This window comes from Mesitornis unicolor, unplaced genomic scaffold, assembly GCF_000695765.1.
Source record: "Mesitornis unicolor isolate BGI_N332 unplaced genomic scaffold, ASM69576v1 scaffold6687, whole genome shotgun sequence".
Taxonomy (NCBI): domain Eukaryota; kingdom Metazoa; phylum Chordata; class Aves; order Mesitornithiformes; family Mesitornithidae; genus Mesitornis; species Mesitornis unicolor.
The window spans coordinates 1-23170 of NW_010197013.1; the positions used below are offsets into that span (position 1 = coordinate 1).

Sequence of the window (23170 nt, forward strand, 5' to 3'; positions counted from 1 at the left end):
CCTTCCAACTCCTGATATTCTGTGATTTCTGCTTATCAGAGGCATACACTTTATCCTGTGGATTTTTTTGCTGTCAGATATTGTTTGTGCTGATGCTGTACCTATCTGCAAGAGAAAAACACTGTCCTACAGTTTGTTTCCCTAAGCTATCAAAAGATGACTCCTCCATTGAGTCAGTCCAAATTATAAATAAAATTATTATCTGCTTCCATTCTATATACAGTAAATCTTGAAGAGCTGTAAATATAATTCTCAATTATAGCCTTTTTTACAGGAAAAATACATTCTCCAACACTGGAAAGATTTTCTTACTCATATTGCTCACAGCAGTGTTTTCTAGAAACACGTCCACCTAAGAACATGACAAAGTAGTAGATGTGTGCAGTTACAAGTTAGATAAATGTCATCCTTGACTGAGGTCAATAAAGGTAAGGAATGGTTCACAGCTCAGCAGTGGGCCTCAATGCCAAAATAATCAATATTAAGTCATCAGTTTCTTCTTGTTTTTTTAAAGCAACCATATACTGAAATTCTGAACTTCATCCAGATAATTTTGAAGATGCTGAACATCTGAAACATGAACATCTGAGAAACAGCATTGAACACTTTGCTGAAGGTTGCTAGATGCATTAACTCCCTAAATTCTGACTGAGATACAACAAAGATAAGTAACATACCCGATTTTTATTTCAAGGTTTTCCACACAATGGGAGATCTGGCATTTCTAGAATGTATTTTATATTTGCAGGGCATACATCAAGTTCAAAGTTCCTTTAGGGTAAAAACAAAGCAGAGAGAAAGAGAGCAGCCAGCTAGGAAGAAAAGCAGGGGGACCTCCAGGACACCCTTCTCTGGTTCTCCAACACAGCAGGTGACACAAACAATGATGCCTTCTCACTACACTTTTTCACTAGATGCGTTTCATCATGGGCCCATGCCAACCTCACGAACTTCAGCAAGGCCAAGTGCAAGGTCCTGCACCTGACTTGGGGGTGTCGGTCAATGAAAAACTCAACATGAGCTGGCAATGTGTGCTTGCAGCCCAGAAGGCCAACCACATCCTGGGCTGCATCACAAGAAGTGTGGCCAGCAGGGCGAGGGAGGTGATTCTGCTCTGCTCTGGTGAGACCCCACCTGCAGTGCTGTGTCCAATTCTGGGGCCCTCAACACAAACAGGACATGGAGCTGTTGGAGCAGGTCCAGAGGAGGGCCACAAAGATGATCAGGGGATGGAGTACCTCTCCTACGAGGACTGGCTGAGAGAGTTGGGGCTGTTCAGCTTGGAGAAGAGAAGGCTCTGGGGGGACGTTACTGCAGTCTTACATTACCTGAAGGGGCCTACAGGAAAGCTGTGGAGGGACTTCTTTTTAGAAGGACAGGTAGCAATAGAACAAGGGGAAATGGTTTCAAACTGCAAGAGGATAGATTTAGACTGGATATTAGGAAGAAATTATTTCCTGTGAGGGTGGTGAGACACTGGCACAGGTTGCCCAGGGAAGCTGTGGATGCCCCCTCCCTGGCAGTGTTCATGGCCAGGTCGGACAGGGCTTTTGGCAACCTGGTCTAGTGGGAGGTGTCCCATGGCAGGGGTTGGACTGGATGAGCGTTAAGGTTCCTTCCAACCCCAACCATTCTGTGATTCTATGATCATTGTTGTTTTCTCTCTCAAATGTCAGCACAATCGTCTGAGAGTTACTTCTCCTAGAGAATCCACCAGAGTCAGGTGTCTTCTGATGAACTTCAGGAGCTTTTAAAGCTGATTGCAAACACATCAGGAGCGAGATGAAATGGGGTGAGCCAGAGAAAGGAAATACTATAAACTGGAAAGTTTGCTAGGGATGGCTCTTGTTCCTTGACAGTTGTCACCTCTGAAGGGTCTCACCCATCATTCTGCTCCCAGAGCCTACTCCCCCTCTCAGTGTAACCATCCTGCTTTCACTGGTGCTGTATTTTATTAGCATTTTATTAAATTAAATATTTAATATTATTAAGTCTATTAAGTAATTAGAAAATCGACTCCACAGAAAGGATTCTCCACAAATGAGAAAAAGAAATGAGAAAGTATTCTACTACCCACATAAATTTGCTCTCGTTCAGTGGCATCACTGAGCTTTTTTCTCACAGTTTCAAATCCTGATTTTCTCCTCTGAATTCCTTTTTGATTTGGCCTAACCAAGACTTCACACTACACACTCTTAAGCTCACTTTGCAACAGGCCATTCCTTATCTGCTCACAGTTTCACTGAGCAAAATACAATCAAGAAAAAAAACCCATTACAGATCTGTCCCAAGCAGCTATTTTTCCCCAGTACAACATCAAAATAGAACAACAATGGGATTTTTTTTTCCACAAGGGAGAATAACCAGTAGAATAGAAACCAATATAATCTCAAACTAAGTCCTCATGTTTTTAGATGATGTTTCTGAATACCTTTTGAACCAGCCTCACAGACGTGAAAATCCTCAGAGATCAAGTCCTGGTGAGAAGGAAGGCAGTGATACAGAAAATAAACTGGACTCCCTTGAATCTAAGTAACTTTCACACTTAATAAAACCCCTCAAACGAGAAGAGAAAAGTAACTGGACTTCCCACACCGACCTGACGAAGGTTGATATAAACTGCGTTCTGAAGAAACTCAGAGGCTTCCATGCTCCTTTTTTGTATTGCAAGGACTCTCACTGCCTTCACACAGGCTTCCAGTTCAATCACACCAGCGTTCTTGTACTTGAAGGGGGAGAAAATTAAAATAATATTGGAGTTTTGCAGCTGTTAGTTTTGATAAGTATTTCTGCTCAACACATAAATCAGCTGTCACATCTTCCAAACCCAGCAATTCCTTAATGCTAGTGACTACACTGTTAAAATATCAATGTATGCCCAAGTGAAAATTAAGGTGTCATCTAAAATGTTATTATGCAAAGCAACAGGTTTCAGCCTCTTCGCTCACTCTTCTTATTTTGAGACACAGCACAGAGCATTCAGACGAGGAGAAAAGTTGGGGATACTGGTATCATTTTGGATAACTTCATGTATATGGTGGTGTGGGTGGTGTGTCTGCAACAAGGACATAAATTCTACCCTCACAGTGTAATGGGTATATAAGCAAAAAGGCCAATTTTACAGTAATTCCTCACCACCTAAAACTGTTCTATCATAATAAACAAAGAATTCATCTTGCCTTTTTTACTTACTACAAAATACACTCTCTAGCACAGGAAGCTGTAGCAACAGAACTTTACTTTTATTGCATCAACTTCCTATTTAGTTAAAACACTATCACTGATGGCAAGTGAATTACAAACCATTGCGAGTTTTCTACTATCTATTTACAAAACATTCTCTGCAAAAGACTCAGTTATTCAGCTTGGCTTAAGAAAGGCAGGAGACAATGTAGATGCACATTGATCTGTTTGAGTTTGGACAACAAACACAGGCAATTATCTAGACAAATAATCTGATTTATTTATTTCCTCAAACAATACTGGTATTGGATATTTGAGTCTGCCTATGTCCTCCTGAACTTAAACACTGCTCAGGTATTTATCATGTTTGAAATATAATGGGGGAAATAAAGCTCACAACAAAATGCAAGTTACTCCACCAAAGCAGTTGCATTCCTCTCTTGTGCATTTATATCAGCAAAACCCAAATCATTGGAGATTGAATCCATTCTAGAAGATGCTACAAAAGTTTCTTAATCTCACTGATAACAAAAAATACATAGAAAGTGCTGCTTTTTCAGCATTAAAGCTAGGAGTTACTCTATCTGAAGCTCTTGAACAGATAAAAGCTAACTATGGTTGTCTTGAACAGTTATAAATCAGTCCCAAGACAGAGCTCTTCATTATTTGCCAGTGAAGCTGCAGACAAGCACAGTTATTACTCGCTGAGAGCGTAACATATATTATTATCATTAAAATAGAAATATCTTGCCCTAAGTCCAACCAAGTCCAGTAATTTTGAAAGAAATCATAATCTTTCTAGATGAGCAACTCAACTTTAAGGTAACATAAAAAGCTGAGTGTCTACTTGAGAATTATTGTCATACTGATGGATTCAAATTTATCTCAAATTATCTCCAAAACTATCACCTTTCATAGCTCCTGATAAATTAACTCATGCACACAATTAATTTATCTTGTTTGATTTGAAGAGTCCCCCTTCAACACAGAGATGGAAATGTCACATCACATTCACAGTTTAGTCTAAAGAAACTTTCAGTATCAAACAAGAAACCTGAAATTAAAAAGTGATTAAAGCTTCACTAGTATAAATTACTCCTATTTCTTCTGTTATCATATGTTTTACAAACTTTACTGCACATGCAATCTGAAAATGAAAGCTACAGCAGTTCATTATTCAGAGGAATTTCAGTGAAGTTTCTCAAAAATAAACAGTATTACCTTGCCATAGTAAGAAATGGCTTCTTTGTATTTATCTATGATGTCTTCAGGACTAAGGCAATTTTTGGCGCGTCCGATCTCAGCACTGGTGTCTGCATTTATACCATTCGAGGTCAGTGCACCTAGAACAGAACAGGGTAAGAAGTGAGCAGAAGGGCTTCTAGCAAATAAAAAAAATATTTAAGAAGAAAATTAGGATATGCTGGAGGTTTGACCAAAGCATACAGCACCCTACCTAGAAAACACTAATTCTGCTTTACTGTGTTATTTTCAAATGAAAAACTGCAAATGAAAAATGGATTCAGTCATAATCCAGCAAGCAGAAAACAGTCTTTCACTTAGTAAAAGCCAAATATATTCATAATCTTTTACACTTATCTGAGTCTCTAGACTATGAATAAAATATTAGATTGCGGCCACGTCTGAATATGCAATTTTAATCTTTGAATTATTCCTTGTTCTACATAAAAACTGTATTTCTAAAGCTCACCTAAGGAAAATAGTGATTATTTTTTATAAACTGGATATTAGAACAGTGACCTTCTCCTGGAATCACTTAAAACAAATACTTCTCTGTGTCTGATCACAAAGGAACAAGTGTAACATTGTAACTAAGGCCACCAAATCTGAGCCTTCCACATAAAAAAAAAAATTACCTGAGGCTCAGACAAAGCTGTAAGAAATTGTTTTTCTTATATAAGAAAGAATATGAGAGACAGAAAGAGACTTTACATACATAAGGGATAAGAATCAGAAACATAAGTCAAGGAAATCTGGGATATTACAAAGAACATGAAAATTTTATTTCTAGAATTTAATTTTATTGCGGAGTTAATGTAATAAAATTGAAAACATACATCAATGGGTTTGGCAAGGCTCTGTGTCTTTTTACATGTTACTTAATCTGTAGGATTACATGCCTAAATTTCTATGGTAATTTCTCTCTCCAAGAGGTTTCTTCACTAAGATTGCAAAGGAATCTTTGTGTTTCAGAGCTGGACCTAACTCTCAATAAACAGTTAAAAACTACTGCGAAAGAGAACTTTCTACTCCCTTTATATCTTCAGAAATACGTTATTTCACTTGCTGAAATGCTAAAGCAACTTTTTAATGTCTGTCAACCTTAAAGAATCAGACCAAGCACTTTTATAGATTAACACTTTAGGGTTTTTATGGAAGTTAAGACCCAAATCTTTGTTAGTGATGATTGAAAGAGACACTACAAGACTACATGGGACCACTAAAAAAAAATTAAAATCCTCATTACTCAAGAAAAAAAAGTCTTGATTGGAATTTAGAGGGACACGATCAGGAACTACATCATCTATTTCGTACCAGTTACCCTTCAGTCTCTTTGCTTCCTCAGGATTTAGAGCCAAAACCTGAAGCATCAGGAACCAGTACTGGTTTTAGCAAGTGGCAGTAAATATCTACACAAATGCAAAACAAATGCAAGTAGTAAAATGAAAAGACTTTGGAAACATGCATGAAAAGAAAGTACCTGGATCAATGAGAACTTCTTGTGCCCCTGAAAGGAGGAACAAAAATGATTTTTTTTCAGCCTCAAATATAGCCAACAAAATAAGCTTTCATCATGTTTTATAATTAACGTCAGGCTTGAACAAAATTGTTCAAGATTTATTAGGATCATCATCAATATCTTGAAGGACTACCAATTATAATTCAAGTAGTCACCACACGTAAAATCTCATTTTGTTAAAAAAATAAATGTAAAAATCGTATAAACTTGCACCAAACTCTAAGACACAGCAAGAAGAATTGAAGAATTTTCAGTGATTAATGTAAAGCCATATCCTTTTTCTCCTTTTTTGGTATTCTTGTTTTACTTGGCAAGTGTTTCCATCACAATTCACTTACATATTGTAATACCAGGTCCTATGGTACCTAAATCTCCTTGTAAGAGCTCAATTAATCTACACAATAATCTGGAATAACATTTAAGTTACTGTATCCCTTTGAAACGTCATTAATTTGACTCCATCAACTTTTCCGAATAACTGAGTCACACCAACCCAACAAGCCAGACTATTCACATAAAATAGTCACCAAGAGTATCACAAAGTTGGATTTTCAGATATATAACAATGTTTTGACCTAAACTTTGATTAAACATGGCAATAAAATTAAGATCAAGGGTTAAGCAGACAAAAAGTTTGACTGCTTTATGAGTGAGACAGGACCTCCCTTTGGCTGATTTACTCAAACTCCAGGCTACAGAAGTAGAGCTGGAGATAGATCAAAAAAAGAAAGATTCCAGCAGTTCACTCAGGTTTCCAAATTCTGCTTGGGGAAAGAGGAAGCTCTGGTGACAAAATTAAGAGTTTAGAACTTCAAATAGTTAAAACACAATAAAGAAACCCAAAACTAAGCATAAAGCAACCTAAATTCAACATTCAACATACAACATACAAATTGCGTAACCAACAGACCATGGCCAGGTTCCTGGCCAACAGGAACTAAGCAACTTAAAATCCTCTTTCACACAGGGACAAATCCAGCTGTTCGTGGGGACACAGCCTAAAGCTCTTCCCCTACAAATGAAAGGTTTTAGGAACGTGAGAAGTCACATTTCTTTAAAATGCACAAGTTTTCTTTCCACAACCAGCAAGACACGGCAGTCCAAGGGCTCATTGCAATGACCGAGGAAGAAACCTGTCTCTGGAGCAGGCAAGGATCCATGTCTCCTTCCAGCAGACAAGTACTTTAAACATCGTGTTACCAACTAATTCTCTTCTGAATTAACTATTCCTATCAAAAATTTCAAAAGAAGTTAAAGGACACAACAACAAAAAACAGACAATATTGTGATGGTTACAGATAGGTATGAAATACTTTGCAATTCTGCTTAGTAGGATAAGAAACCACCACCCTCTTAAACTTGTGCTCTATATTATACAAAGAGAGATTACATTAATGCTTCTCTTTCCAAATATGTTTCTACATAAAGCAGGCACCACAACATTTCTTTGAGCAGTCAGACCCTGTGCAATAGCATAAAATGGCAAATGGTGGAAATCAGGTGTTTCAAGAGAAAGGGATTCCTCTTGACTGGGCACAAAAGGTGTACCAAGAAACCTCATCCTGTCAAGGCTGAAGTACAGGCACAAAAAACCTACAATCAGTTTTCCTTCACACAAAATTCCTTTGGAAAATCTTGTCATGTGAAACTAAAATACTTTTTAAATATGACCATGCTAACAAGTTTGCAAACAGGACCTTGAATTACAAGGTAACTTAAATAGAGAAGCAGCAGTAATGTACTCAAAATATATTTTATTCAATTATTCTGATAGCTGTGACTTGTTACCTCCTTTAAAACAAGGGGAAACCATTACAAATTGCAACACCTACTGTTAAATATTTGTTGAAAAGTGGACAAATGTTAGTAACTGTGTGAAATTAGACCATAGTAGCCAACATAAAATGCACTGATAGGTCATGGGACCAAATGCAGAGGTATTAATGAAGATATTATGCAATAAAATTAGTATTCTCTCCTGAAATAAAATAATTTTACTATCGTAATTATCTGGTGTTCTAGAATCATACCATAGAATAATTGAATGGTTTTAAACTGGAAGAGGGGAGATTTAGGCTAGATATTGGGAAGAAATTCTTTCCTGTGAGGCTGGTGAGACACTGGCACAGGTTGCCCAGGGAAGCTGTGGATGCCCCCTCCCTGGCAGTGTTCAAGGCCAGGTTGGATGGGGCTTGGAGCAGCCTGGGCTGGTGGAGGTGTCCCTGCCCATGGCAGGGGTTGGACTGGGGGAGATTTAAGGTCCCTTCGAACCCAAACCACACTGTGATTCTATAATTCTAACATCTTGGCATTGCACAAGGTTTCTTATGGGATGTTTAGGGGACAAACCAAAGGCAAGGAAGGGATCAAGGCAGTTTAGGGAGGAACACACACGGAAAAATAGAGGGATAAGGTAAATGTGTGTGTGTCTAGGTCTAAGTACCAACAACTGGAATGGGGCTCTGGGTCTTGGAGGTTTGTAGGTCCAGGTGCCAGTAACTGGTGAGACCTGGAGATCCAGCAGCCAGTTACTGGATAGATTGAGGGACCAAAACCAGCTCCTGGAGGGACCCATACTACCCACAGGCTTTCATCCTGATCAGCCAGAGAGGGGAGCAGAATTAGTGCTGTGTTTGCATGAGCTCTGTGGTTTCTGTCTGTGTTGGTCTGTATCGCCATCTCTTTGTACAGAAACCATACCAAGATCATCTTTGTTGCCCTTCTGCAACCTCCTTCCAGTAGAAAAATGGAAGATGGGGAACACAAGCACCCTATTTGGGCAGGGAAACTGAAATAGGATGCAGTATTCCAGATGCAGGTGAACCGCAGGCTTAATGATATTTTCTCTTTTTTAATCTCTGTTACTATCCTAATAATTCCTCAGATAGTTTAAGCAGGCCATTTCTCAAGGAATGGCTATCATACCCATGTTAATACAGGTTGCATAACTAATATGATGAATGTGAGTTTAGAAAAAGTATACTAAATCTTAAAAATGATGTTCATCTATTGGTATTCAGTTAGCCAAATCTCTTTGAAGGTTGCGTTTAGAATGGCAAAACATCTCTGAATAAATGTACCTAACTTATTCTTCTCAGTATGTGCAGCTCTGCCACGCTGTTTGTACTTTACGAAAACTGTCTGCATGTCCTCTGGCAAAATTCAAACTAACACAGACATTGTTAACAATCAGACAAAGAGATCAAAGCTTTGCAACTCTATGCAAAGCACATGTCAACATTAATACCAAAGCAGCAGAAAAGTCATTCATGTAAAAATAATTAAAAATAAATACACTCCTAACTCCAGTTTATCCTGTCATCAGTATAATTTTACAGAGTTAGGAAGCAGGGAGGAAATTTTCAGATGCTCAGTGGTAGCAAACAATAAAAACCAAATCCCGTGCTTACCTGGTCTGTGTCTGTTGCCTGCCTCAGCAGAAAGAGAACCTCCTTGTGCCCTACGAGATCCAACTTTACCTCCAGTACCACCAGGATAATGATAGATGACTGATGCTGAGCATAATCCCTCAAGAGCAGCTGGAGAATAAACAAAAAATACCAACAGATCAGTAGAGATACTTGCAAGAAGTACAGTACCATGTATAAAAGTCTATTTACACAAACACAAACTATGTGTAAATAAATTGGAGACCTAGTGACAAAGGTCATGGAAAAGCCTGAGATACTCAATGTCCTTTTTACCTCCATTTTCACTTGTAAGGTGAAACACTCTCAAACACTGGAAGGGGCTGCCCAGGGAGGTGGTGGAGTCCCCAACCCTGGAGGTGTTCAAGAAGCGCGTGGATGTGGCACTTCAGGACATGGTTTAGTGGGCGTGGTGGGGTTGGGTTGATGGTTGGACCTGATGATCTTGGAGGTCTCTTCCAACCTTAATGATTCTGTGGTTCTCTTTATTCTCAGACCTCCCAGGTCCCCAAGCCCACAGGCAGAATCTGCAGGAGTGCACACTTGCCACAGCAGAGGAAGACAAAGTAGCACTTACCTCAGACCTCCCAGGTCCCCAAGCCCACAAGCAGAATCTGCAGGAGTGCACACCTGCCACAGCAGAGGAAGACAAAGTAGCACTTAATCCAATTGGATGCAAATCCACAAAGCCAGGTGAGATGCATCCATGGATGTCAAAAGAGTTGGCCAACATAAGGCCACTCTATCATCTCCAACAGGTCATGACAATTGCGGGAGGTTTCTAATGACGGGACAAATGGAAACATCACACGCTCCTTCGAGACGCAGGAGTCTACACACAGGTCAACCTCAGCTCCCTGGCAAAGCTATAAAGAAATCCTTCTGGAAGCCATTTCCAAGCACATGAAGGACAAGAAGGTGACTGGGAACAGCAAACATCAATTTACTGGGGATAAATAACACCTTGGCAACCTCACTGCCTCCTATGATGAGATTACAAGCTCACTGGACAAAGGAACAGCAATGGATGTTGTACATCTTCGCTTTCACAAGACCTTTGGACTTGGTGTCCCATAGCACACTGCCAGCTAAATTGATGAAATAAGACTTGGATAGCCAGCCTAAAAAGTAGGTGGAAAACAGGCTGGACAGCCAAGCTCAAAGAATTACGATCAGCAGTATAAAGTCCAAAAAGCTGCCCATCCCTGAGGCTGAATATTGAGTACAGTACTCTTACTGTCTTCTTAGCCACACCTGATATTCAGATTTTGGTCTCCAAAACAATTTTCATAATACAGCATAAAAGTTACAGAAGAGAGTTTGATTTACTTGGTTTTAGCAACCAATTAATTGATTTGCTCTCATGAATTGATCCTACCTCCAAGCCACAGGAAGTCATTCACAGACCGCAGAAGTTCCACCGCCATGTGATAATGCACCAAGGAATCTTGCAACATGCCAGCTTGTAAGCACAGGTCACCAACGTGTTTCCGCATCCGGCCTTGACAACGCTTCTTATAGTGCCTGCAAAATAAAAGGCACAATTTACAGTTACTTACAGGAAAGCCTTATTTGAGGCAATAAAGTCAGTTTTCTTTCCTCCTTAACAGCAGATCAACATTAATTTAATCTTTGAGCAAACATCCAGCACGAATTCTAACAAGTATAAAATGCAAAAGAACCCACAATTAGAGGATATAGTGATAAAAAGCAAAGCATCCCATATTTTGGCTACTTAGCATTTACACAGACAGAGTCACATAAAGTTAAAAGACTGCACTTCAGACTGTTTTAATACCCTTGTCAGAAATGAAACAAAACAGAATCATAGAATAGCCCAGGTTGGAAGAGACCTTGAAAGATTATCTGGTTCAAACTTTAAAGGGAAAGGAAGCCTAAATGAGATTATTACATCTCGAGAGCCTCCAAAGCAAGGTTCTCGTAGTACTTGATGGGTATTTGGCTCCCTTTCTGTAGACACCATGCTTTTTTGCTTTTAAGCACACCCAAAAGCTCATTTTTAGCCAGGGAGGTCTCTTTTTCTGCCTTTTTCCTTCCCTTGGTAGGGGATGGACTGCTTTTGTGCTTCCAGAAGCCTGTTCTTGAATAACTCCCAGCACTCACAACAACATGCTTCCCATGGAGTCCCTCACAGCTGGGCTCTGAGTATATTGAAGCTCTTCTGAGTATATAAGCTCTTCTAGAACCCAGGGCCTTGATGCAAAGGCATTTGATAGAATTTTCGTGGTCTCCATAGCTCACCTCCATACACTCAAATTTGTCTTTCACAGCAATTGCAACTCTATCCCCTTTTATTCCCTTCCTATCTTTCCAAAGGAGTTTGTTGCTATCCACTGTGGCCTTCCAGCCATGTGAGTTTTCCCACCAAGTTTCTATCATTCCCATGATTTCATAACTCTCAGACTGGGCACAGAGCTCCAGTTCCTCCTGTCTGCTACCCAGACTGTGTGTGCTGGTAGACATGCAATTGAGATGGGAGCACTTAGGATTTTTGCCTTTGGAGAGGGTTGGGGAGCATTCCTCACTGCTCTGGTAGGTGTGCTCACTCACCCTGTTGCTTACGAATATGCACATGCCACAGCTTTGGACACTAACCCACCAAGTTCAATAGTTAAAAGGATGATTCACTAAGTTGGCCAATTCGCTACTGAAGATTCTCCTTCCTCTTCTAGAAGAGTGAATCCCACCTCTCTACAATAGTCTATATTCATCATAGAGTGACTAGTGGTCACAGAAACCAAAGCCCTGACACCACCACCAGCCATATATTGATCTGTATCATGTGTCAACCTCTCCTGCACCCCTACTCAACTGGCAAAACAGAGAATAAAATCACTTGGGCACTTGTCCCTTTCACTTGCATCCCCAGAGCTCTTAAGTCATGCTTGATCTTGTCCAGGAAATGTAGGGGACAGCAGTTTGGGCTTTTAACCAGCTGTGGCAGTCATCTCTCTGTGACATCCCAGATCTTGGCTGCTGGCAAGCAGCAAACTACCCTTGGCTGTACAGCAGGCCAGCAGATGGGTGTCTCGGTGTCTTTCAGCAGAGTGACCCATTGCTAGCACCAGCCATGTGCTTTTGCAGCTTTTACTACGTGCTGCTGCTGTGGCTTCTCCCTGTGAATCTTGCTTATGGTTTTTGTCCTTTTCCAAGGCTTCCTATCTGTTGCTGGTTGGTACATGTGCGGAAGGGGAGGGAAGCGATGGGAAGTTTCTGTGGGTCACCAGAGACCACAGCACCTCCTTCTCCAAGGCTCTGTCTATGCTGTTTGAAGCTCTTTGGGAGTCCTTGGAGGTCAGTGTCTCAGGGCCCTCGGATTTCTTCTTGCAAAGTCTCAAATAATCCTGTTTCTTGTTCCCTCTCCCTAGTACAGCCCAGCCTACTCAATGCCTCCTGTAGCTCACCCCAGGCTCACCGGGCAAGGTTGCCCGGTGTCTACCACCACATTCTGACAGGCTCACGGCACAGTCTGATGAGCCCTTCGGAGCCTCAGCACAGCCCAGCCTACTCACTGTCTCCTGTAGCTCACACCAGGCTCACGGGGCAAGGTTGCCCGATCTCTACCACCACATTCTGACAGCCTCATGGCACAGTCTGATGAGCCCTTCGGAGCCTCAAGCTGCTGGGTAGGCTCGCACAGCACCAGCCACCTGGGGTGACCGCCTGGGCAGCAGCCTAAGCCTGAGGATGAGCAGAGCGAGCAGCGGCGGAGCGCGCAGCCCTTCCCGCGCAAACTCCTGAACCGCCCCCCTCAAGCGCCGCTTCCTGCGCTCCCTCAGTTGCCGGCGCTGGCTGCGTTCCCCAGGGCCGGTTGTAGGCGGCTTCCCGCGCCTTCCCCTGGCCGCAGGGCAGGCGGCACCGCCGAGCTCTGTCCCGCCCCTTCCCTCTGGCGAGCCCTGCGGCCCGGTCCCTCCCCACACACAGCCCAAGGGTGTGGGGGGCCCAGAACGCCCCTCAGGCACCCAGCGGGGGCCTCACAAGCCTCAGACTGCTCTCAGCTCGCAGCGCAGCGTTGGCTTCCCATGGTTTGTAAAAGATAACGAGTTGCTTACACTGGTGAAGAAATACTGTCTTTTAAGAAATGTCGCTGTCCATGAAACTGCCACGTTTTTCTTTTAAAGAGTTAATTACTGAAAGAATTAATTAAGCCTTCACCTTCTTTACTTTCTTCGTCCTTCTCCACCCTTACAGACCCAACACGTCCACTATCACTTCAGACAAGAACTGACACTTTCTCTTGCTACTCCTTCTTTTACGTATTAAAATAAATGGTGAAGTTCTTTCCTTTCCCAAACAAAATTAATAACCAAGGCCAATGAAGTCCTACTGAAAACACTGAACAGACATACAAGTGAAAAGGCAACTTGGGCACAAATCCATGCAAAAGGACACTAAACTTACTCTTTCTTTTTTTTTTTAAATAAGTTGCAGCTAAAGAAGCGTAACAAAGTGAGATACATTGTGTTTTCAAAGCACCTTGTGATTTTAAGTCACAGTTCAGAACAATGCTGCTCTCCTGACCATCAGTAACTCTGCTCCCTCTCCTGCAAAAGCACTCCCTGGAAAGAATGTCCCTGCTCTACCTTATAAAATTGTTTTCTTTGAGAAAAATTAAACACCAACTTTGATATTTTATTAATTTATCTACATTACTGCAACAGTATATCCTTTTTTTCTAACAACATATTTTAAGTATATAGATACACAGAGGGGCATACAGTTTCATTGTCCAAACTTCACACCAAGGAAAAAAAGAATCCTTTGTATGAACTAAAAATGTCATTCTCAGGTAACTTTTATTTAATTAAAAAATTGCTGTCAATGTCATTCTTTATTGTATATATGAAGCATATCCAAAGAAGCTGGGTAAAAGGGATTTCCAAAAATACAAAGAACCATCTCAGATTGACTGTCACAGATCTACACTTATAGCTTTTAGTAGATGTAGTGATACTTTTTCAATTAAAATAAATTCACCAAAATATCTTTAGAAAATACTTAGCATATTTGAACCTAACAACTTAAAGCAAACAAACAAAAATCCCCAGTGTAGTATCCATTCTCCAGATACTAAACTTTTTACACCCTAGAGCAGGACTTGAATATAAGAGCAAATGCCATGATTACGGAATGAAATGGGGTTGGGGGTAGTGGGTTTTTTCCCCAGCAAATAAATTCCCAGAGGATCCTTGAGATGAATTAAAGCGTGACTGAAATAATCTCTTATAACATCTGAACAGAGTCTTCATGAAGTCTGTAATGGGGAAAAAGAAAAGAAGGACAGAACACATGAAGTATAAGGGTAGGAATAAGCATATTAATTTATTTCCTTTAGATGTCAAGGCAGAAAGGCTAGGAGAAATGGTAGTAATAATAATAACAATTACATGTTATTGGTTTGTTTGCTTTTGAGGTTCTTGGTTTGGTTTAGGGTTGTTGTTTTTTTTCTTTACAACAAAAAGAAGCATAGTCCAAAGGACAACAACTGTGTTCTGCCACCAAATAATGTCCTGGTTTGTTTGCTTTTGAGGTTCTTGCTTTGGTTTAGGGGTTGTTTGGTTGTTTGTTTTTTTTTACAACAAAAAGAAGCATAGTCCAAAGAACAACAACTGTGTTCTGCCACCAAATAATGTCTTACTTCTTGTAGCTGGTTCAGAAAAAAAGGAGTAGCTTGTCAAGAAGATGAAGAGAAAGTAACTGATATATATATGGATGGAGGACAGAAATTTAAACTAAAAGAGAAGATATATGGAAGCACATACAATACCCTTATAAAAATCTTTCCGATATGTCAAGAAATTGCAATGTTTCTTATATTTTATTTTTTCAACAAGGATGTACTTTACAGGTTTTTTTCAGAAAATAAAAGGCAATAAAATTCAAAGTGAAAACTAAAGCTGTTCTGCACGAACTATGGAAGGGCACAAAATCTTACCAAGATTCCAATTTGAGCTTTGGATTATAGAGAAAAACCTCCATCAAAAAGTTACTTTGTAATCTTGAATCGCTATTGTATAGCGGAGTACAAATTATTTACAAGTCAGGTTTAACCTCTGCATTTCAGAATGACAGTGAGATCCAAAGTGTTCTACTGCTTTTAGCTTTTTGTACACGTAGACATCAATAAACATTGTTCATAGGAAACACTTCTCGTCTAGAAACTCTCCTTGTGTATAAACAGATAATGCATTCCCAGTGAAGAAGAAGTTTACTATTAATTATTCAAAGACTGAATTCATTTCACCTGCTTTTAGGCTCTTAAATGTGATGCCAACACAGGATCTATCTCCTACAGCCCCCGCAAGCCTTCACCATCCTCCCAGAAAACTTTTTTTCACTAATTACAGTGAATTTGCACAGTGCAAATGTATAAACTGTGTCTTAATACAGTGCTCATAATTAAGTGCAATGAATTTGATCTTCTCCAAAAAGACAAAAGGCAAAGATTTCATTGAAATGAAACCTACTCTCCACAGACAGCAAAACTTAATTTACTTCATATTTTAAAAAAAGAAATCTAGTATCTACCATATCTGGTCATTAAAAGCATGTCTAAGTTACTGGTAGTTTCTTCAGTGCATGCTGGGCTGAAAATTAAACAGAAAAAATCATACATGCATATATATAAGTATATATGTATATATATCTATGTATCAGCATAAAATTATGATTATTCATTTTAATATCTAGCTAGTTTTGCTTCATAGCTTTACCTGAAGAATCTGGCCAGAAAGCAGAAAGTGAGAAGCTTACAGATATATTCTTTGTAATTTATTTTTTATTAGAACTCTTGTGAATTATTTTGGCTCTCTACTGTTTAATCCTCATCTATCTGACAACAAACAAATTCCTCTTCAGAAGGTCCTCTCCTCAACACACATGCACATACAGATGACTACAAAACCAGTTTAAAATCTTATTCTCTAAAGTTAGTTGTGTTCATTTGGTACTAACACACTCTTTGTGTTCTCTTCAGAATAATAACCACCATCATTACCATCGGTGACCACTACAACTTCAAACTGGAGGACAATAAACCTTTTCCAGGAACCCAAATGCGCTGCTCAACCTCATTTCCATTTCTACCTCATTTGCTACATAGGATACATGTTTTACCCCTTCATCCCCAGCTCTATTCTAGGATCCCAAGATTATTTTACGGAAAATTCAGAGCAACAATATTATATTTCAAGACAGAATTTATTTTTGCTACAAACCACCCAGCAACAGGTTTGAAGGAATTTCTGGATTCTCAACTTTTCAAAGTGGCTAAATTCAAAAAGAAGAAACATGCAAAATGAATTTGCAGAAATACTCATGCAAAGTGCTTCAACAAAAATTTCCATCAAATCCTGCTAATACTGATTAGCATGCAGAACTCCAGCTATCACCAATCATAACATCATCCAGCCTTAAAAAGACACAGCTACGGCGTTTAATCGACTGCCAGAACTTTTGACTTTGGAAACCAAACACAGGCAGCAACAGCTTCATGGCTTTGGAGTTTAAAAAAGAAAGCAAATTCCAGACGCCAGCAGCCGCCTAAGCAAATCATGTGTGTCCTACAAAACAATTCAGCATTGCTACCAAATATAATTGCCAAGTGCGCCAAAAGGGGTCAACCACAGTAGTGAGGCTCCAGGCAGCAATTATTTTTGTGTGTACTGAAAAAAAAGAAATGTAAAAAAAGCAACACTAAAATATGCGATGAAGGCGGAGTGGAAAAGGCAGTACATGGAAGAAAGCTAACTATTTGGAAAGAGACGCAATCACAGCCTACCTTTTTAGACCCAACAACAAACTCACAGGGCAGTATGAGAGAAGAAGGGGGGGGAAAAAGGAACAAAATAAAAATTAGAAAGACAGAGAACAAAAAGAAAATTAACAGCCACATACACATACTGAGATATCAAACTTCGATAATCAGCGAACAAATCCCATCTACGACAGTGTGTAGAGAAAAACACATCTATAATATTTAGAGCCCTACTTTCTCATCACTCAATAGTTTTAAATTTCTGCCTTACCAATATTAAAAAGAAAAGAACCTAAGATGCAAACTGATGTAAAGAACATTAAAATGAGCTTACCCAAGCAGATTTATAATCGTACATGAGTATGTTTAAATTTTTAGATGAAAACAAATAGAAAAATTAAACAAATAGGATTTCTGACAAGGATGTTTCCTAGTTTCAAGTTTGCAGGACCTTTGTATCATCACAAGAACATGCATTTCCATTCTTTTCAATCAGTCTCCCAGTCTCTACAAATGACTCAAGTACAACTGATTGCAGAGACTTTTCCAATTATCCTCAGCAGCCCTGTGACCATGTAGATATTTTACCTACTTCACAAATAAAGAAAACAAAGAATATTAACAGATTTGCCAAGATCATCTACTTGCTGAGTGCTTTAGGAGTTAAACCAAGGGCAGACTCCCAGTCCTACAACTTGTATTTAACAGAATAATCTTTCTTCAAAGCTTCTTAAGATTTAACCCCAGTATTTTTCATACATAAAGTTTTCTACCAGCCAAAATAAATTCTTCTACACAAATAATATAGTAGCTTTGTGTATACTGTCATCTCAGAACAGTGCTGGGAATGTTGTCTCTTCTGCAAGCAACTCACAGAAGACAAGCAGCAGCTCCACCTTTTTTCAATAATTATTTTATTTCAAGTGCAGCATTCAGCTTCCTAATTTTTGAACTCTGATCACACAATCAAATTAACAGCAGTATAACGAACTGGGTGAGAGAGATCAGTTCTGTGTATCTAGTCCTGATAATAACATAAGCATTAACCTTAATATTTTACAATAAATTGCTTGGAGAAAAGTCTCTTTCAAGATACAAAACTAGTTCAGTAGTTTTAACGAGTCTTCAAATCCTGTGATCTTAATTACTATGCCCATGTAACTTCTTAACATATTTACACTCAATGTGTCAACCTAAACTCAAGGTTACAGCTGCACTCTACAGCTAATGAGACCTTTGCTACACAGCGTGAAATTTCACTTTAATTTTAGAAGTTACAGGAAAAAATACACTTATTTAGCCTCAGTAGACATCTGCAACTGCAGCAGTAGAGATAATCTCTGTCCTAAGCACAGAGAGCATGCGTTCTCTTTCACCTATTTAATGTGGAATATTTGTGCTTTTTAACCAGCTGTACACTGACTGGGAGGTCAGGGTACATTATATACAAAAAAATTTTTTTAAAGGGACACAGGGTATATCAAAGAGAGTAAAGGGATATTCTTTGCCTTTAACCCTTTTTTTTAACTCTCTGTAGCCCTGTATCTCGCAGCGATGACTTAATGCAATGCATTCCCCTTATTTAGGGAATCTGTCACTGCAAAAGAGAACAGGCTACAATAAAAAAAACCAAGTAATAACACGCAACACAGTACCATTTCCCACCTAAAAACTTTGGCCTGAAAGTGTAAGTTTGTTTCATAAACTGATCTTAGTTCAACCACACTTCATGGGCCTTAGAAAGGTCCCTGTGCCAAGAAGCTCAGCTATGCTATGCATATGTACTTCTAACTCAATCAAAGACAACTCTTTTTCTGTCATTTACTTGGGATTTCATAAATTTCTCCTTTCTGTGACACAACTCAAAAATATAAAGACAAAAGTCTGGACATTTAGAGTATTTTCTTAGTCATCCATACAAAATCCTAAACTGAATATAAAGACCTTTAAATCAGCTTGCTTATGCTATTCATATATAAATCCCAAGTTTCAAAGCAACCAGGAGTACAAACTCCACAGCAAAATAAAGCTGAAAATCTTCCCTACTGTTGAACTGAAAGAGGAAAGATTAGAACATTTAACATCTTTTCTTTGAGCAGTTAAGGGCAAACACTTAAAGTACCTCCATCGATCTAGAATAACTGAAAAACCATTTGGTATTCACCTGAACCAGTGCTTAAATCTTTAAAAATGCGTATGTTTACAAAACCAGGCTCATACACCTTCCACTCTGCGAAGAATTCAACCATCACACTACATCTCTTTCATTTCTTCAGTACAACAGCATAAAATACCTTCTTGGTTATGTGCAGACAAACGTACTCGCTGTTCTTTGAGCTCCTCACCAGTTCAGAGCTTCACAGGAAATATTTCTCCACTTGCCAACACACAGCCACTGCTCATAAATAAGCAATTTATGTAAGGAACTGACTTCCAAAGTCCAATTTGGAAGCATGCTATTTAGAAGACACAATTAAACAGGATAATTAATACTGATTTTGAGATTCTTGGCCAAGATTTGTAGTTTTCTTAGCTAATTGGAACAGGAAATCTTGGTGATTACATTCAGCCAAAGTTCATCCAAGCTGAGTAAATTAAAGCCAAGATTCTAAAAAGGCTTGTCTAGCCTACAAAACTTCACCACCCATGCAGAGTACAAAAAACAATAACGAAATAATTTATACCACTAATGAAAGTTGAATAGTGCAGGGGCCAACCAGAACACAGAGAGAGTAACAACATCGGGTGAGCAAGTCAGAGCAAGTTCAACTGCTCATCAGCAAAGAGGACCAGGAGCAAGGGAGAAAAACACTGTTGGTCCTTCAAGCAACCAAAGATCATTTAATCGTAAAATCACATAATTGTTATGGCTGGAAAAGACCTTTAAGATCATCAAGACCAACCATTATCTAACTTTACCATGCCCACTTCTAAACCATGTCCCTGAGCACCATAGGTAGGTGGCTTTTAAATACATCTGAGGATGGTGATTCCACCACTGCCCTGGGCAGCCTGTGCCAGTCTTTGAAAACCATTTCAGTGTAAATGATTTTCCCTAATGTCTAACCTAAACCTCCCCTGGTGTAACCTGAGGCCATTTCCTCTTGTCCTGTTGATTGTAACTTGTGAGAAGAGACCAGCCCCCACCTCTCTACACCCTCCTTTCAGGCAGTTGTGGAGGGCGATATGGTCTCCCCTCAGCCTCCTTTTCTTCAGAATAAACAACCCCAGCTCCCTCAGCCGCTCCTCATAGGACTTATTCTCAAGACCCTTCACCAGCTTTGTTTCTTGGACCCTCTCCAGCACCTCAATGTCTTTCTTACACTGTGGTGTCCAAAACTTAACACAGTATTCAAGGTGCGGCCTTGGAGGGCTTCAAACTAATTAGAAACTTAGAATACTTTCTTCCAGTGTATCACATTCTTACATAGATACTCTAGGACTAATTTTGCAGGCAGAGCTGATTAACATGATCAGAAGGCTTCACAAACGTGCCTGGACAGCTTTGGCCAAGCCCGCCTGGATACCTCTGAGCTTTTACACAAAATAACCACTGCCGACATCCCTAGCAGATGCAAAAGATACTATACCCACACAATACTGCGTGTTTTGGTAGGGTTTCCACACCTCTGCCTTTTCCAAGACAAAAGGAAGGGGGTTGCTTCTGTCCTATGGATTTGATGACGAACAGTGGAGTCAAATAGATTTTGAACCTGTCCGTAGCTAACAAGCCAGAATTACTAATCCCTAACACAAGAACTATGGAAAACTCAAAGCTGAAAGTGGAGCATGCAGATGATTGGGGAGGAAAGATGGGGAAAAAAAACAACAACTACAAAAAATAAACTATAACATACACGAAACAAAAGAGAACAGTTGTGAGAAGAACGGCAGCAAAACAAGATGGGTCAAGAATATCAAATAATTAAGTAAAAATGGCAGACATGGAAAGACACTGAACTTAAGTCACCAAAATAACTGATCATTGCTTCATAGGATGAAAAAGTAGACAGAGCCTTAAAGGAAAAAATAACCCCAACAGAGTAAGTAGGATTAGTCATCTATTATTCAACATAATATAAAACTGTTTTTCATCTACATGAATTTAATTTATTGACACTGTATATCTATAAACAAATTTAAGCTTTCCAGCAAAAAGTCTCTTTATAGCAAAACCTATCAAACCTCTCCTGTGACTTCTTCCTGTTATTTGATTAGCCTCATACATTAAACATATATATATATATAAAACCTCAAAACATCAGATATAGTCAGACTACAAATTAAACTATCTTAAATTACAGCAGCCACACACAATAAGATAAGCACACAAGCTTTGCTGTAACAAAGTACACTTTGTCCTTCCAAATAGGCTTATTCTACAGGTTAGCAGTTGCCACATATGTTTTTCAAGACCTGTGAGGTGACAAAAAAAGCTGCTTACCTACTGTCGGTGTCCAGACCTACAAAATCCTTCTTCTCAAATGGAACGCAGAGGAGCGGGATCTTGTCTCCAGACTTATCAGTGGCTCTGTCAAGCCTCTTCGACTCCAACACTATGAAGAGGGACTCGATAAAATCTTCTATTCTCTTCTCCACGGTTTCACATTCATCGTAACTGGGATAAAACGCCACATCGGTGCGGGGCTGCTCCGCAATCTCTCCTTGGAGCCCGAAGACAAACAACCGGGAATCGTAGAGAGTAGAGCCATACATTTCCTTCTGAAGATGGAATTTTTCAAAAGTCTGAGGCCAGTCCTTTGCAGACGAACAGTCCGTAATAGTTATCAGCCCCACAACTTTCCGGTGTGTCTGAAAATCCCCCCATTCGTTGTTCTCGGGCGGGTAATGGTGCCTATAGCGGATATACAACACACGCTGAGAGTCACGCACGTTCACTTGACTCACTGCTGAAATGCGCTTGTAGATCCTGAAAAAGCTCTCTTCAGGTACAATGCCAATGGGCTGAACCACAACCAGGAGAGTCTGATGGTCCTCCGCACACTGCATGTAGTCAGGAACACTCATTTTGCACCAGCTGCAGGCTAGTAAAAGAAAAACGTATATTATTTTTTAACATTCAGAAGCAACACACGGTTGCTGAATCAAACCAGGACTTGGACACTAAACACTTCTGCAGCCTGTAGATAGGTGCTACAATACCAATACTTCCATTATTTTACTAAATCTTCAGTCATGCAGCCTACTCAAAGTTACATTGTGCACAGGGAGTGCTCTTAGTCTCTTATCAGTATGGCCACAAGCAAAAACCTGTAATTTAGGGGTTGTTTTTTTCAACTGAAAGTGTTTCCCATTCACTGTGCAGCTGGACAAGCCAACCTCACGCTTGAGGCAGTAGAGAGTCTCTGTACCACAGCCAGATTAAAGAAAGGCTTGCTAAAGCACCACCTCAAGAGGAGAGATGTCCTTTGAGACTCCAGCTCTCCAGGCTGTCTCCACAGCACACTTTGGGGAAATGTGGAAAATTGTGTGAGGTGGGATGAAACACCAAACTTCATACAACCGTCAGTGCTCGCAGAGGAGAATCAGGGCCAGAACACTTTATTTTTGAAAAGTCATTTTCTCAAAACACGCGCAGGTGCATCAGAAGGACCAGGCAAAGCTTTCTGGTTTTATAGGTAACTATATTTAGAATCCCTTCTCCCCTGAGCTATCTAAAATTGATTACTGTACTGCAGCTGTGGCGTCAGTGAAGACGCACATTGCTCAGCGCTCGCATCTCCTCTGAGACCTCCTGGACCACACACATCCCTTGGTGAATTTCAGCCCCAAAGCACCCTCTAAAACGTACATACAACCGAAAGAAAACAAATAAACAAACAAACAAACCGCAGCACAGATATAAACTGACATTATATTGGCTTTACCAAACAGAATGAAGAAAAAGCTTTGAGCCCGGGAGCACAGGTGGCAGAAAAGCAGCTGTTTGAGGAGAAGGGGCTCCTTCCTAACTACCGGCAAAGACCCCCTAGTGTCAGTCCCCTCGCCCGCCCCCCCACC

The 23170-nt window shown here is 39.9% G+C and overlaps 1 protein-coding gene across 1 annotated transcript; it reads right to left on the reverse strand.

The window, feature by feature from the left end:
* Positions 1 to 2599: 2599 nt before the first annotated feature.
* On the reverse strand, positions 2600 to 22177 carry LOC104543942 (trafficking protein particle complex subunit 9; the record flags this gene model as incomplete). Its single annotated transcript, XM_010188662.1, has 6 exons — positions 21594 to 22177; positions 10751 to 10896; positions 9355 to 9483; positions 5906 to 5932; positions 4405 to 4526; positions 2600 to 2725 (listed from the first exon to the last, which is right to left on the reverse strand). Coding segments are annotated over exons 1-6 (1134 nt in total), but the record flags the coding sequence as incomplete, so codon positions are not given.
* Positions 22178 to 23170: the final 993 nt, after the last annotated feature.